General features: G+C 39.1%; 1 protein-coding gene across 2 annotated transcripts in view; it reads left to right on the top strand.

Annotated features, from left to right (window-relative positions):
* The window catches only part of IRS2 (insulin receptor substrate 2), a 30,072-nt gene extending 21,084 nt beyond the window's left edge, over positions 1 to 8,988 (top strand). For both annotated transcript variants that reach the window (XM_053916400.1, XM_053916401.1), the window contains one exon: positions 6,834 to 8,988. Coding sequence is in view for 1 of the 2 variants with exons in the window: in XM_053916401.1 (XP_053772376.1) it covers positions 6,834 to 6,838 (5 nt within the window). In the remaining variant the exon portion in view is untranslated. The remainder of the gene's footprint in view (positions 1 to 6,833) is intronic.
* The last annotated feature ends 9,057 nt before the right edge of the window (positions 8,989 to 18,045 follow it).

The following is an 18,045-nucleotide window of genomic DNA, read 5'->3' on the forward strand; positions in this document are numbered from 1 at the left end:
TTCCTTCCCCTCTCCTCCCCTGGCCTCACCTCTCTTTCCTTATTTGCAGAAATTGACAACAATGGCCCCAGGTGGAGCAGTGAGAAAGGTTCTGGGAGAAGTTAAGGGCTCTCTCCTTTACTGCCCATCATCTTTGAGGCTTTGGGCAAATCACTGATATGCTCCCTCACCTGGATTTTACCTAGAAAAGACTAACATTTTATAATTTAAGAGAAGAGTCCACCAGTAATTCAGGGGGCATTTTTGCCTCTAGGTGTTTGTGCTGAAAAATAATAGTGTTTCTCCTATGATGCTAGACACTGCTGCTGCAGGTACAGTGGGAAGCCTTTGCCATAGAAGAGTAGCTTTTTAATAACAAGCACGTAAAAGAAACAAATACTTAAGTATTCTGATATAATGTCTCCTGAAGCTCTATAGAGGTGGCTGTGGGTGAAACTTTGACTATGTGGAGGAAATTTAAAGGGCAGTAGTTAAGAGTCCAGGAGGCCTGGTTACTCTAGTCTTTGGTGATTAAGACAAAGTCTAATGTGAAGGAACAAACAGGAGCTCAAGAAGAGAGGTACCTTTATTAACCCCAGCCGTATATGAAAACTGGATTTTCTCATTGTCTCATCCTGTTCATGTTGTGTCATTAACATCAAGTTACAACTTGATGCTAGAAAATTTCTTTAATAACAAGCATTCAGAATGAAATGATTTTAATTGTCAGTGGAAATGATGAGCTCATATAAAAGAAAATTTTAAATCTTTCACAAGTAGGGTTGGTAATTTACTGCCCTCGATGTGTCCTGAGGAACTTGTTCTTCCCATATTTTCCTTTTAAAAGGAAAAATAATTTTTTTCTCAATTTTAAAAAGTTCCACTAACTGTTTTTCTTAGAATCTCTGGCTTGTTTGTTATCACACCCAACCTTAAGGTTTTTTTTTTTTTTTTTGCTTGTATATTCTAAGAACATTTTACTTTCAGTAAAGTAATGAGATAGTGAATTATCAGGTTTATTTTTCCAGGAATTTCTCATTTAGCTGAAAAGTATATTTTTTTCCACGTAATTCTGTGTTTAACACAAAAGGTCTAAATGGGCCTGACGAACATGTTTCGGCTCAGAAGAGTTTATTTCTTTTTTTTTTATGTATTTAAAAAAATTTTTTATTGTTACTCAATTACAGTTGTCTGCATTTTCTCCCCATCCCTCCACCCCACCTCAGCCAAACCCACCTCCCTCCCCCGCCTCCACCCTCCCCTTTGATTTTCTCCATGTGTCCTTTATAGTTTTTCCTGTAAACCCCTCTCCCCACTGTCCCCTCCTCACTCCCCTCTGGCTATTGTTAGATTGTTCTTAACTTCAATGTCTCTGGTTATATTTTGTTTCCTTTTTTCTTCTATTTATTATGTTCCAGTTAAAGGTGAGATCATATGGTAATTGTCCCTCACCACCTGGCTTATTTCACTTAGCATAATGTTCTCCAGTTCCATCCATGCTGTTGCAAAGGGTATAAGCTCCTTCTTTCTCTCTGCTGCGTAGAATTCCATTGTGTAAATGTACCATAGTTTTTTGATCCACTCATTTGCTAATGGGGCACTTAGGTTGCTTCCAGTACTTGGCTATTGTAAATTGTGCTGCTATGAACATTGGGGTGCACAGGTTCTTTTGGATTGGTGGTTCAGGGTTCTTAGGGTATAGGAAGACAAACAACCCAATTAAAAAATGGGCAAAGGACTTGAACAGACAATTCTCCAAGGAAGACGTACAGAGGGCCCAGAGACATATGAAAAGATGCTCAGCATCACTAGTCATCAGAGAGATGCAAATTAAAACCACAATGAGGTACCATCTCACACCAGTCAGAGTGGCCAACATAAACAAATCAACAAAAAAATGTTGGAGAGGATGCCGAGAAAAGGGAACCCTAGTACATTGTTAGTGGGAATGCAGACTGGTGAGGCCAGTGTGGAAAACAGTATGGAATTTCCTCAGAAAACTAAAAATGGAACTGCCCTTTGACCCAGCAATTCCACTGCTGTGATTATACCCTAAGAGTTTATTTCTTAATCATAGTTGCTACAAAAACTTTTTTTTATTTTAAGTGTATTGTTTCATTTTGTCATGCAAAGCAATGTCTGTAGCAGCACTCTTAATTCAGATATACCTGAAAATGTTACTGAATGGATTTGCACTATGTTTTTTGCATTTTGCTTACCAAAGGCCCGTGAGGCCCTGTTCCCTGCAGCAGTGCCATGGAGCCCTCCATGGGACTCTCTCTTCGTGGGGCTGCATGTGAAACTCTGCACTGAGATCCAGGGGGCCTGCGTGTGGAGACTTACATGGGACAGAATGTGGGCTCTACCTGGATCTCTACATGGAGCCCTGCATAGGACTATATGTGGAGCTCTACATGGACCTACCTTTAGACCTGATGTTTCACTGTATTGTCCACTAATATGATTGGAATCATGGAGCCCAGCACCCAGGTGGTATGGATGTTAGTGTTTTGACATTTGTGTGTCTGGGGAAAGGGAGCTTTCTCACTTGTTTTAATGACAATATTTTTCAGTGTCTTTCCTTCCTCCCTGTCTCCCCTGACCCTTCCTTCCTTGTAAAGTGTAGCATATTGAAGGCCTGGTCTTTACTGGACCCGACCTTTACTCTGGTCATTTGCATTCTGATTACTCTTTTAAATGGAGTAGAAAAGAGGTGGAATCACTAGTCTCTATAGTTGTGATAACATTATGATAACTGACACATTAACATCATTTGTCATATGTGACAGCAGAAAAATAAAATAATGGGGGATAGCTAGCCTGCATGACCTGTCATATGACCTGTTAATCTTTTTTACTGAAAGTTTTGTTTTAAATCAAATGACTCTAGATCAGTGCTTCTGTGAATGGCATTTTTTACAAAGCAATGTCTAAGCTACAGAATTATACTGTGTAATTATGTGACAAATTCAATGAGTATCAATAAGTTTATTTTTAGATGCATTACCTCTAGGAGCAGAATTGGTGTAGGTTGTACTGTAATTGCATTCATGAGCAACACGTGCTTCTTGCTATATTTCTTTTTTGTTTTGCTGCTGCAGCTAACGTATTCAAAGAATGTCTTCCATCTTAATGAATATTCAGTGTGGAGTGATCCTAAAATTAATCATTTGTTCTTTGCTTCTACTAGAATTAATATAGATAACAAAATAAATAAAATTTTGCTGAATCTCATCATTAGGAAGCATAAATATTTAAAGGTTGAATTTGTCAGATCCAGTGGTATTAGACGACATTTTTTTTTTCCTAGTCTGGATGAGTCTGATAAATTTTAAGGAGAGGGATAATTTAACTTACTTTAAAAGTAAGTAAATGAAAAGGCAAAAGTATGCTCACCTTCCTAAGTTCCAGCTCACATTCCTAAGTTCCAGTTCCTAAGAGGATGGAGGAGTGACACCCAGGAAGGGGTTTCCAGTGGCCTCCAGACCTGGGTTTGATGTCTGGGTGCCCGGTCTGAGCATGAGAGCCTGAGCAACAGCACCCGCTAGTGCTTTGAGCCCAGGCATCTTTCCTGAGTAGTTCCCACACCACCTTTTAGTTTTCCTTTGGCTGGTTCCCTCCTTGTGGTCCCAGTTCAGAGTCCTTGCTGGCATGTGCACCAGACGTTTACATCCAGCTCATTGGAAAGGGTGCTTTAGATCTCATTTGAGGTACGTATCTTCTGTTCTGGTTTTCTTTCCATAACATTAAAAAATTGTTGTTAGGTTTCTAAAACATACCCCTCTTTTTCTCTGTGCATTCTTAGTGACTATTTACCTTCCATAGGTTTTTGTCAGAATCTTTTTGCTCAGCAAGTCACAGTCGTCTCAGTCCGATTTGGGGGTATTCACACCCTTTTCCTTGCTTTCCTTCTTTTGCATCTCAGCAAGGATTGTTTTTGATGGCTAGCTAGGTTTACGTTTGGTGTGGGTACTTACTTCACCTGAGGGAGGATGTCCTTAATCGGTGCACAGGTGTTTCAGTGGCAGGCTGCTGGTGGTGTGGATTGAAGTTCCATGGGCCATGAGTAGGCCCATAGGTCTCAGCTCTTTCTGTGACACGAGATGTCCGTGGAAAGCAGTTGTTTTATAACCTAATAGGAGAGAGGTTGTGTCCACATTGTGTTTGCTCTAGTGCACATCTCTATATTTAAAAATGTGTTTGAAGCACTGCACACTTCACACCCAAGCAGCTGTCTGAGCTGGTGGCCATCCTCTTTCTGGTCCCCCGAGCCCAAGCCTGCTCACTCCTGTCCCAGGTGCCATGAACAGATTCCTCCCCCGTGATTAGTACGTGTGTGTGTGCATTTATGAGTGTGTGTGTGCTCAGTCGTCAGAGGCTCTCCCTGGCCCATGTGTGGGATTATGAGTCTGTCCACTCCATAGCGGCCTAGGGCTGCTTATCCTCCTGGGGAATTGGATTCCTGACTGTCCAGACATTAAATTGCATCACTGGGTCCCTGACAGCCCTCACGTCTGTTGCCCCTTTCGGAATAGCATTCTTCTTTGCCGGTAACCCCAGCCGGGCAGCCCTTCACCATCCAGGTGTTTCCAAAGTGCTGCACACATTTCAAAGGGCTGCTTTCACTCCCTCCCAAGAGAAGAGCTGTCATGGGACTGCCACTGGTGGGAATTCTCTCTCACTCATCAATATCCCACGTGCCTCAGTGAGGCCCTGCACCAGAGTATAATTTTTTTTAAATCTTGAAAGATTATTGCATGAATAAATGCATGAATGAATGATTTCTTTGCCTTTATCAGCTCTTTTCTTTCATAATGCTAATGCATAGAAATTAAGTTCTTGATAATTATACTTTAGAAATTAAATTACATGTTCAAATTGATGAACACTCACGAACATCAAACCATAGGACTTGTTTCATAGCAACAAAGTATCCTTGAAAACGGAGTGAAAACGGCCGTGGCCCTGTGAGTTTGCAGATGAGAACGGAAAGTGAATTTCCAGCAATAACTGTCCCCCCATTTATATGACTGTGTTTTAAGTTTGGGTAATTGAAGAACTGAACTTGTTTTGCTGTTTTCAAGATAATGGGTGTAGAGTTAGCAGGAGACAATTTAGCTAATCATGGGTATAAAAATAAAATACACTGTGAATAGAAATCTTTCTGTAAGCATATCCACAGGGTCTGGATTACCTCCTCTGGGGGCTGGTGGTGGGACTCATCTCACAGTCGGGGCCTGAGGAACAAAATGCAGCCATTTCAGGGGCAGAGGCAAATCCAGGTGGATTTTACCAAATTCTCCTTTTTAAGGGATATGGACAATGTTAAGATTCTCACTGCAGTTTCTTAGAACTGGAAATCACAGTGACTGAATGAAACAGCTGGAGGACACATCTTTCCTTCGGAGGACATTTTTGGGTCCTGCTTTTTGTTAGGTGCCATTTGCAGAACAGTTTATCTATTAAGGTTTTTGAAGGACCTAAGTAAGGCTTTTTAAAAATAGTGAGATACACTAAGCACTGCCTCAAAATGTCATATTGTAGGTAGATTTAAAAAGTCATGGAAAGATGCAGTATTTCCATTGCATGTTGACAGCACCCTGTCTGTTCAGGCTTTTGTTTTTCGGGACACACTCACACGAAGCAATCAGGGATTCCAGGGAGCTGCCTGGTGTGCAGAGCTCAAGTGGTTTCATACGCTCACTCCCAGTTATGGGACACACTGGGAATTTCTCTTGTGCTGTCTTCTGAACTCAACATGAACAGAAAAGGATGAGATTCACAAAGAAGTAAACCAGAGAGTGTGGTGAGCGTCTAGATTAGAATTCTAAGTGATCAGAAATACATGTTGTGTAAGCGCAACTGCAAGGAAGAAAACTTACCTGTTTGAGACAGGGCGTGACCCAGAGTGCTCACTTGTAATCTAGTAGCTGCAATTATGGAGAATGGTGAAATGAACAACTTGGGATTTTTGTTAAAAAGCATAGAAGCTTTTTTAAAAAAGGTAATATACTGTGAAATGTCAAAGTCTGTCCCTTAAAGAAGGACTACCTCAAGTAAGAATATGCTGAAAATGCTGGAGACTGGAAAAAGTTAAAGGAGTTAGTCTTTAGCCTGGAAGGGTGGTAGCCATTAGTACTGGTTAGGGCCCCACAGCCATGTCTCCACTACTCTCAGCACGAGAGTCCGTTACTTAACCTGGCAGGTGGGGAGCTGGGGAGACAGAGGAGGCTGTGTAGCCAAATGTGTCATTGCGGGAGCTTTTGAAATCTTGGGTTGTTTTAGGAATAGGATACATTGTCAAATTGGAAGGGTTTTTTGAGGGCAGAAACGTGGACTTATTACTTCTCCCACTTTGTTACTATAATACACATTTGCGCAATTGGGATAGTTTACAGTATACTTTAACACGTGTCTTCTCACCTTCTCAGCAGCCCTCTCAGCAAGGCAGTGGGGTTTTTTGCCCTCAAGGAATGATGATATAGGCAGTGAGAGGGGCCATTGCCAGGTCGCACAGTTCCTTTCTTTAAAGGGCAGATTATGCCTCTGTCTCTTGTTCAATGGAATGACTCAGAAAAGCACATGCAAAATTTTTCAGTTTTCTTAAATTGAAAATACAAACTTCGCTGTCACTCTAACCCTAATAGTGCTGCCTCCAGGGAAACTGAATAGGTGTTTACTCATCAAACTTGTTTCTGGAATAGGGAATGAATAAATGTTTCTTCCCAAAGTGCATTATTTTATGAAGGTCACACAGATCAGAAAAGTGGGTTAAAGACGGATCTTTTTGCTAACTCTAAGGATTGCTGTGTTCTCCCAACAATCACTACTGACTTATTTCTCCTCTTTTTCAGAGTGAAGATCTGCTTAACTTTATTACCATGATATCAGACATCAGAGAATCACATTAAAAGAAGAGGCTCAGCATTTTTTTAAAAAATCTGAAGCTGCTTACCATTTTTCTTTTGGATCTGAGCAATCACTTCGTTTTGAAACATCTGTGACTGCTTTAGACATGGAACCAACAAGGCAAGAATACCTGCCTTGCTCTCTTGTTTCCATCGGGGGCATTTACCCTTGTGCTGTTTGTGTTATGTTTTGTTATGTTTTGTTTTTTTCTTAACACAATTGCTGAAGAAGGTATTCTCAAGAAAATTGGCTGTTTTCATTGGCCTTTTAAATTGTAGCCAGTGTCTTAATTTCTTCTTATTTTCATTTTGGCAAAGCAAATTTGTCCCTCAGCATGCTAGGAAATACTACCAATACCCATTCAAGTGGTAAAATCTGGCATTTACTGGCATACACTCAAAACTACCACAGTGCTACCTCAGTTCCAGGTAAAGCCGGATTTGCATGGTTGGGGGCCGGCAGGACCTCCTGTGTTTCTCTGCTGAATGTGGCACAAGTGTGGTCATCAGCCTTATCAAACTGGTTCCAGTACACAGCTGCTTGTTGGACCCCAGTCCAGGTACCCGCGTGTTTACTCACAGACAGAGCCCAGTGTGGGACTGACATTTCTCATTGGAAGTGAAATTTGAGGTTGGACTTGGAAGATGGATTAATAAATAATAATTATATGTAACTGAAGCAACCTACTTTTGAAAATCATCAACTGTATTGGGTAGTGGGGGTGGGAGGGGCGGGTGTGGGGAAGGGGTGAATATCTCTTTTTACCTTTAACAGACTTGTTTAATCTTCTCTATGTAGATATTTATGTAGGTACTTCAAATTGCAAAGCCTTTGATCCTATTTACAAGCTCAAATGTCTCTGCTATCCTTAATCTTGAGCTTGCATTTCTTTAACCAAAAACTCACATAGGCATGCTAGCAATTTAAGGGTGGTCACCAGTTTAGCAGATTTTTAAAAAATATTTATATCTTGACTATAATGCTATTGCGTGGGTCAACCAGGCTGCCCTGAACAACAACACAACAAAAAAAGGTGGGGGGGGGGTGAAGGAAAGAAACTGATAAAAGAGGCATTTTGGCCCCTGTGTTATTAATAGAAAAAGAAAAACGATCTCACAGTACATGTCACTTGTTGAAAAAGTTCCTGACAAGACTACTCTGGTTTTACATTTTCAGTGTTCCGAAAATATCAGTGTTGTGATTATCACAGGTGTCACCTAAAACTGCTGCCCATGACCAGCAGAATGTCGTGTCATCTCGCTGCTCCCTTGACACCTGATGGAGGGCTGTAGACCTGTTTCTCCCATAGGTGCATCCCCAGTGCCTATCTTCTCTAATAGTCCTGTAGACGTTACACTAGTTCATTGGAGGTGTGAACTTTTTTTTTTCGAGAAAAAATATATATAAATATTTAGATATATATCACTATAGAATAATGCATTAATAAAAATGTGGCTTTTTTAGAGGAAGACCAAAAAATTCAATGTCTTAAAAATATATTTAATGGCAATGCAAAAGTCTTCCTGCTTCCACGCTGAACTTTTTAGAACAGAGGATTGTATTGCAAGACAAAGTTGAATGTAAAGCGATACCCCTGAACATTTTTTAAAGTTTTCCTTTTCTAAAATTACACTTCACAGCAGTGCATAGACCGTTAAATGTTAGTTTGAAGGTCAATTTCAGTGTAGAATATATATACTTTATTAAAATGTGTAAAATGTCCTAAAGTTTTGATTTAGTTTTGGGACTAGGAATTGATGGACGGTATTTGCTATGTGACTCCCCCCAGGAACAGTAGGACTGAACATGGACCCCGCTGAATACAGTGTATGCTGCGTATTTAAGTAGTTCTCTACACTTAGAGTAGTCATGCCACTATAAAATGGTTCATGTTCATACTGCAACTTCTAAAACAAGCAAAATAAAAAGTTGAGAATATACTAAATTTTCCTCTATCCTGTACATTTCAGAAAAGGCATATGCAATATTTACATTTTTAATTTAGTTTACAGAATGGAACCAAAATGTATAAATGTTATGTTTGCTAAAACTTCACAATGTATATTGGGTCTTTGTACATTTTGCCTGACTTACCTTAAATTTAAAATATTTTTTGCTATATAAACTTTAACAGTTATTAAACAGTGTTTTCTTTTTGGGTACGTATTATTTCTGGATATCAAGATGTTAAATATATTTCTCGCTATTGTGATATGACAGAAGACCTAATCTTGCTCTGTCTTCCACTGTACACGCTGTATATAGGGTCAGTGTGACGCTGCCGGAGACGAGAGTAAATGGAGCTAGACTAGTGCATTGTATTCAGTCTGTATTGATCATGGATGCTCTCCTCAATAGCCATATGCAATAAAATAAAATACATTATTTATGAAATGAAGAAAGCCTTGAGGGTATTTTTTTCTACATGGATTCTGAATTTAACATAAAGCCAGTCTACTCGGGGTGTTTGGGAGCAAATAAGTAAGTACTTGGCCCCTAAAAAAATTATGATACCTCTCAATTTTGAAATGTTCTGGGGACCAGAAAATAGTCCCGAAATCTCAAAATTTTTGAAAAGGTAAATGTGTTAAAAACAACAACAAAAGGACTTTTACTTTGCAAAATAGAATCCTTGCAAGATGCTGGGTGCTGTATTAAATGCTATATGAATATTAAGTCCTTTATAGCACATGACAACCTCAGGTGTTAGGAATCACCATCCCCAGTTTATAGGTGAAGAGACTGAGGCACAAAGAAAGAGGTTAAATGACTTTTCCAAGGATATAGCTCATGAGTGGTAGAACCAGGAGTGAAACCCAGAACTGCAGCCCCAGCATCTATGCACCTGTGCCTCATCATGCAGCTTCCCAGAGATGCACCCATAAAGATTCAACCAGTGCAGACATCAGACAGACGTAGAAGTAAAGACAGAGCCAGGAGGTACAATTTAGTAGGCAGAAAATATAAACATGATAACTTGATTTTTATCAAGGACAACTCTATCTCCTTGTTAGAAATAATTTTTATACTTCCTTTACCCTAAAATTACTATAGTAATGCAATAACATGGGTGTCATCTCTTGAACAAATAAAAAGCAGAGGAATCAGGGAGATGATTTTAAAGCAATGACTCTTAATTCCCAAGACAAACATGTACTACGTGGTTTGGGGGAACTCTTAGGTGACAGTGTGGCCTAGACAGATTGTTCTGAGGACTCCCATTAGGCACAGAAAGAGGCATGATCTGCAAGGTTGGATATCCCTGAAATCTAACCATTTTAAATGATGAAAGGGCAAATGATGGATGTCATTCTAAGAGAGTCTTTTCAGGCAGGAATTGGTAAATGTATTAACCCAAAAGAGCCAATTAAAAATAAAGAAGTGAGGAGTACTTTCAAAGGGTTGTAGATGCTTAAACCATAAACTTTTGGGAAGCTAAGTGTTGCACAACATAATGAGATGAAAGACAAAGATCTCTCACTTCATTGATTTTGGAAGTGTGGTTCTGACCCACTGATGTTCTCAGTAGTCATCTTGGAAGATGCAAATGTCTTTATGGTGCTGTCTTTAGATTCAAGAGTCCAATATCTTTGAGCTAACCTGTAGGATCATAGCTAATCCCTCTTGAATCCGTAGACCCAGGTTAAATATGACTTAGCAAGTTTCCAAGTTGACTTCGGCAGACTGTTCATACCTTTGTGCACCCAACCCTGAACTGACTAGGTGCACTAGTATTTGAGTGAAGCGCGCATTACTTGTAGCAACTCTTGATGCCACAAGATGAAGTACAGAGGGCATAACTGCTCTTTTTGAAATATGCAGCGTCTTCATCTTTACCCCAGCAGTGCAGCTTTTCCACGTTTCTTTGATTTATACAACTAAGTGAAATATGTTTACAGTCCTTGTTTCGGCAGTGATCTCTGTGTGATAGAACTATGTAGTCTCATGTGGTTGACAGTTGAAAAATGCTGAACATCCCTTCAGGATCTCCTATTAAATTTTGACTCTTCCCGCTGCATTTCTCTTCTTGTCTCTTGAGCCTGTTTTCACCCCATAGCTCTAAAGGACCCCACGTAGCAATTTGGTAGTTTCCTTAGCACCTCCTTGATTTCATAGTGCAACTACTTTTCTTGAATTCACTTGAGCCCTCAAGTTACTCGTGACCTTTGCCACTGCATACAGAAAAATTCTCTTATCTTTTGGGCACTGGTTCCTCTAATTGGAGCTATACCTTCTAAGTTTCCCCCCTCTATATCAGACTTTCCTCCTTTTACCTAGGAACTCTAAAAGCTCAAAAATCTTACCAAATTCATTTCATCTTAAGAACTCTACTTCAATTCTTGGCCAGCCTACCTGGGTGGCCCCAAATTCTTATCAGAGAATGTACATGTTCCAACCTCTTCCCACCTTCCCATCTGTGATGTCGTAAATGCTTGAATAACTTTCATGTAAAACAAAAACATCAAATTAATTGAGTTTTTCAAAACAGACATAAAATACAGTATAAGCACTTGTATTGATTAGAATATGTTTACAAATAATAGGGAACCAAATTCAATGGCTTAAACCAGTGTGTGGTTCTCAAATTTTGGGGCTTATCAGGATCCCCTAAAGTGCTTTTCAGACCATCTCTCTGGGCCCAGCCCCAGACTTTCTTGTCAGCTGGTCTGAATGGGGCCCAAGAATATGGGTTTCTAACAATTTCCCAGGTGATGCCGATGTTGCTGGTATGGGAACCACACTTGGAGAACCACTAAACAGTAAAGGAATGTATTGTCTCACATAACAAGAAGTTCAGGATTGGATGAAGAAGACAGTTAAATGACATCATCAGGGGCCCAGGACCTTTTCATCTTTCTCCTCTCTCAGCCATCCTTCAGGATATTGACTTGTCTCTCAGACTTGTCCTCTCATGTTTATAAGATGGTTATAGCAGCTTCAAACAACATTTTGTCGCATAATAATATCCAATAGAGACAGCCTCTCTTCTTCTGTACCTTTTTGGAGTGATAATGTTAACAGCCCCCAAACTATCCTTTTCACCCAGCTCTACCTTACTTCCATTGACCAGAACTGGGTCCCATGCTCATGCTAACATTGCTCTCCAGGAAAGGAGCCTGTGCTCTGGCTGATTTACACTCAAAGAAATTCACACTGTGGGCTTAGAAACACTCAGATCAGCACCCCACGAAGCACCAGGCTACTAGATACTGAATAAAAGTTCTGTGTTGGGAATATGCACTGAGAAGGGATGGCGTCCCAATGGGAGGCAGCTAACAGTGTCTGCCATGGCAGCAGAAAATGAATGTGTGATCAAAACTCTTTCCAAATGCAATTATTCCTCAAATGTGTTCTCTTCACTCATGGTGCATGCACTCCCAATCTCCAGTGATTTTGAAAAGAAGGATTGATAATAAAGCACAAGTAGAATAAAATAATTTCTCATTATCAAAAACACAATAGTGACGCTGCTCTCTGTATACAGGATTTTTATTTTCAAGACCCTGGACATAATTCTACTACTTTGTTTCTCACGTATGTTTGCTTTTGTTGTTGAATTCTGTGACGTTGGAAGCTATTTTATAAAAGATCAAAATACAAAGGATGGAAAATTGGACCTTTGAAGGTGATGAAGGAGCAAGGACTATTTAGGCTGTAAAAGAGAAAGCCGTGGCGATTTATCAGCATCCATTACATTAGAGGCTATGCTAAGGAAATGACTTGTCAGCTGACCTTCTCAGAAGACGATATAACTAGAAAAAGGGACAAAAGACAGTGAAAAAAAGTGTTTTACACAAGAAATAAGTTGATAATAATGAGGATTATTAAACACCAATGTTTATGTCAAGTTTATTTTAGATTACAGTCAATCTCTGTTCTCAGACATCTTGATTCCCAAACAATTTGGTCCTCGACCACACTGTTCATGGAAAAAACGTCCTGGAGGTCTAACAAAACTTCGGGTCTCTATTCTCGGTCTCGATTCTGTACCTGACAACCCTTTCAGGCTGATACCTGTATGACCAGTCACACGTCTCTTAGGCAACAAAGGAGATTTGGTTTTTGAACAAATTGCTTCTTGAACAGTTTTCCAGAATGAATTAAGTTCAAGGACTGAGGTTCCAGTGTACATTTATTTTTTGGAGACCTTAAAAAATAGGACATTTTAGCCATCTTTGTTTGCAAGGATGAGAGAGTGGTGGGTTGGCCACACAGGCTCAACCTGCCCTTCCCGCAGGGGCCTCCACATTTCACCACGCCTGAAGCAGGAGTTTCGCTTTCTTCAGGGTTCGCGTCAGCAGCACTCTGGCCTCGTGCAGGGCATAGCCTGAAAGCCCATGTATCCTGGTCCTGTTTCTTGTTCTGGCATCTCTGAGGATTAGCACATCACTTGGCACTGGATTTAAGCAGGAAAAAGAGAATTATTATAGTGTGTCTTATACCTAGTTTACTTTGTAATGGAAGTATTTAAGAATTTGAAGGAAAGATCTTAAAACTTGAAGAAAAGATCAGGATTTTAGGTTAATTCTGACTATTGTCTAGTTTTATAAAGTCATGCTGATAGAGCACCTCTAATTCACGTCATTTCAAGGGATTAAAGAACACGGAGCAGCCAAGTGACAGAATGATCTTTATAAAGTGCACATGTGAACATGTGTCCATTTGGGTTAAAAATCCCTTGGTCAAATACTATTTTCTACCCTCCCCTACTCCCATTATCTTATAAGAAAAGTAAAAAAAATTCCTTAGCCTTGTAGACACAAAGCAAGTTATGATGTGGCTTCTGCCTACCTCTTTTGTCCTATTTTCATGGCCCTCTCCCCCATGTTCCACCCCTACTGTGACTCTATGCCCAAGAATTACTAAATTACATGAATTGTACCTACCTCATTGATGAAAGAAAACAATGAAACTGAAAAAAAATTGCTGAACTTGAAATAAATGTTTATTTACCAAGAGGTATTGTTTCATAAAAGATGTCTCAAGAAAGGCTTATGCAAAATATTAGAAGTTGGAAGTATTTTTAAAAAAATACATATTTAAACATTACATATCACTCCTTCATGTAAAATCTGAGACCATTCACATTATCATTTCCTCTCATCTCCTCTTTCTTCTTTCCCTCCTTGGATTTGTTAGTTATATTATTATTTTTGCATTGTCAAAGTTAAAAAAATTACATTTGTTCTGTAACATAATCAACATGATTTTAAAATATTCAACCTCAACTTAAAGTGATTTATTTTCTTCTGTGTGTCCTTAGAACATGCTTACTTTTTGATCCAGCTATTAATTATCTGGATTTCTTTAGAAAAAGCCAAAAAACAGAAAACTCAAAACTCTTCAAGAAAACTTTATATATGCTATATTACCTGAGTTCTGTTATATATGAGAATAGTTTTGCCTATTAGTTAGGTAGAATACCCTTAGGTCGTATGTTCTTTTCTCAAGAACTTTATTTGCATTTCCCATTGTTTTCTGGCATTAAATATTGGTATAAAGAAATGTTACCTAATCTGATGTTTTACTCTCATAATGATTTTTCCTTTCTTCTTAGATGCCTGATAATTCTGCCTTTATCCTTTGAATTTCAGTAACTTAACCAGGATATGTCTCAACATTATGTATTTTATTTCAAATACTCTTGGCAATACTGTGAACTCTGCATTTACAGATACAGATCTTTCTTTCTGTCAAGATAATGTCCTTGTTTTATACGTTTGAATACTTTTTATTTTTAATTTTATTGAGCTCTTTACGTTAGGGGCAATGATTATCTTGATGGGCTTTATCTTTAACGCCTTTTTATATCCATATATTTAGCTTCCCGCTAAATGTCTTAATATCTTTCTCCTTTTTCATGTGTGTATTCACTATGAATTAAAGTTTTCTCTGTGTCAGTAATTCAAGTTTCAGCCATGTCTACCCTGTTTCTTACCTTTTTATTGTATTAGTGCTGTGGCAATGCTGTTTTGGGCCTCAATTCATTGACTTTAGGACTGCATTCCCCATTTTCATCTTATTCTGATTTTTGTCTAGTAATTCATTTTTTAGCTCTTAATGTATCGAATCTAGAGGTTCTGCTGAATGGTTTCTGAGTATGAATCACTTTGGGGGAATGGTCTTGGTAAAGGTGCTCTATACACTGTCCCCTATCTATGTAATTTCAGGCTCAACTCCTGCCTCTCGGCCCCAACCTCCCAATGTTTGTAGCAGTTGCGCTGAACTCATCATTGAATGCTAATCCTTTTATAAATCTGTGACTTTGCGTTAAAAATTCCCTTTGTCTTAGGGTGTTGAAACCTCCTTATTTACCTGGAAATTAGTACTCAGTCTTCAAATATCACCTGTATCAGTTAGGATAAGCTAGGTGGTGCTGCAGTGACAACCAAACTCCAACTGTCAGAAGCTAATATCTCACTCACAGAATCTCCAACATGAACAGGTAGAGGGAGGTATGGGGTCTGGCTTATGGTGCTACCAGAGACCTAGGCTGATGAAGGCACCATCATTTGCCTCCACAATCACTGCACAGTTAGTAGAAAACACGGTAAATTGTTCAATGTCTCTTAAAATTTACACTCAGAAATGAGACATGTTGCTTCTGCTCATGTTTTCATTGGCTAAAGATGATTCTATGGCTACATCTTCAAAGGGGATGGAAGGCAATCCTACCATGTATCAGAAGGAGGAAACCCAGACGTATTTGGTGAACAGTTTTAATAAAAACACAACCTATTTTTAACTTACCTGAGCAGTGGTTACTTCTCTGGATTCTAAAACACCCTGTTCACCCTCTGTTGTTGGATCTTCCAGGTTTCACTGTATCATCTGTTTATGTATGTTTCTCCATGAGAGAGCTCCTTGCTGGAAAGAATCACATTGTAGATATAAGAGCTACCCAAACTCTGTTATTACAATTGTGAAGCAATTGTCCTATGACATTTATCTACATTTCCATTTCATATTAACAACCCTTCTTGGGATACGTGTTATTTAGAACACCAAACCTTAGAAAGATTAAATAACTTGCTCGAGGTCACACAGCTAATAAACAATGAATCAGAATTGAAAGCTGTTATTCCAGGCCCCAGCTTTTTCCCACCATGTTTTGGTAGACCTAACACAATGTGATGCATAGCAGGTACTCAGCAAATATTTGTTAAATATTTTGAATGAACGTATTTGTCCTTTATATTACTAGAGTAGTACTAGTCAGAGTTTGTTGTTTTTTAGAGATTATAATGTATACTTGCCTTATTTCTTAATATTTACCTTGTTTATTGTTTTTATGAAGGCATAGCATTACTCAGGGAATTAAAATACATTCCCTGAATTACAGTAAGTGATGGATATTGAATCACTGTGCTCCCCCAATGCCTAACATGTATGGGAATTACATTTAGCTATGTATAATAGAAAGCAAAAACAACAGAGGTTTAAACATATAAAGGTTTATTCTCTCAGGTAAAACTAGACTAAATGTGGGCATTCCAAGTCAGGTATAGTGTTCCCATCAAGTTTCCCTGGATGTCTCTGTCATTTAGCTTTGCCATCCTCAGTGCATAACTCTTGTCTTCAAGTTTGCTTCATGGTCCAATGTGGCTCCTGCAGCTCCAGCCATCACATTTACTTTACCAACAAAAAAGATGAATGGACAAAAAACATTAAAAAGGTGCCCCGTCTGGCTTAGTTAGCTACTTTATAAATGAATCTTCTGCTCAAGTCTTACAGGCTGGACTTTACACACATGAAAAAGCTGCAAGAGATGCTGGGAAACAGACTTTGAACTGGGAACATTGTACTGCAAAGCACGATCAGTCCCTTAGTGTAAGAAGGATGAGGGAATGACAAGTGGGTAGACAAAGGCAACTTGATACATATCATATATGTAGCTCTGAATTCAAAAGCAGCTGCTGCTTTTACATTAACTTGATCATGTGTTTTGATTTATATATATGTGTGTGTGTGTATAAATATAAAAAATTAGGTTTCTTTTTCTTTCAAGGATTTCAAAAATAGCATGAATCTGAACTGAGTAGAGACTGCATCTGAAGGCAGGGTACTTGTGGACGAGTGCTGAAAGCCTTGAGCATAGCAGAATAATGGCTGAACTAACATGCCCTCATTTTGACCTAGGAAATATGCATATGGATATATCTATTAAAAATTGCATAATCTTATGTTGTAAGAACACAGCTTTCCCAGGAAACATGTCAAATTTAAATTGACTAAGATTACATGTGACCCTCAGTTGTGGTAGGATAGTCTTAGTTCTGTTCCCTCACTCAGTTGCCCAGAGGCAATAAGAAAATTCATTTAACACTAATTCATGGCAGGAACATCTAGGTCTTGCTGAAAATTCACTCAGCTCATCCTCTTCCTCAGAAGATGTGGAAAAGCACAACCTCATCCCTGTCCAAATGAGAAGATGGTTGCCCTCAGGTGACTGAGAAGCACAATCACAATACAAGCCTGCATATTTGAAACACATATTTGAACATTTCTTCTCCATTATTCATGTCTTCAACAACTGTCTATTGTATTTCTCCTCCACATCTGCTTCTCTTCTGGGCACAGGATATAGCATGGTGAAGAAACCTTAGTGCTTACACTCATTGAACTTGCTGCTAGTGATAAACAAATAAATAAATATAAAATATGAGATGAAGACAAACAAGACAGGAAGTAAGTGTAGAAAAGACTAGAGCTGGGGTGACTGGCATGAACACTATTTTTTTGTAGGAGTGATCAGAGAAGGACTCTCAGAGAAGGTTACCCTTGAGCAGAGCCCTGAGGGGTGAAGAAGAGCATCAAAGTCCTAGACACCAGCATGTGCAAAGGGCCTGGGGCAGGAACATACTTAACCAACTAGAAAAGTAAGGGGAAAGCCAAAGGCTTAGTCCCTGCTCCACCATTCCACTCTTTACAGTCCACTATTTAATTCTCATGTTTAAATGAGAATTAATTAGGCAAATAATCTATCAAAGTTGTGCCATTTAAATACCACTATTAACAGCTTTGCTTTACTGCCTAATACAGAGAATGGGTGAACAAGAAGGAAGGACAGCATTGAACAAACAGAAACTTCCTTTGGCTCTGAAGGGTTATTCATTGGGGGGGGGGGGGGGATATATTCCATGAGAAAGAAAGGGC

Source organism: Desmodus rotundus, chromosome 13 (assembly GCF_022682495.2).
Source record: "Desmodus rotundus isolate HL8 chromosome 13, HLdesRot8A.1, whole genome shotgun sequence".
NCBI classification, from domain to species: domain Eukaryota; kingdom Metazoa; phylum Chordata; class Mammalia; order Chiroptera; family Phyllostomidae; genus Desmodus; species Desmodus rotundus.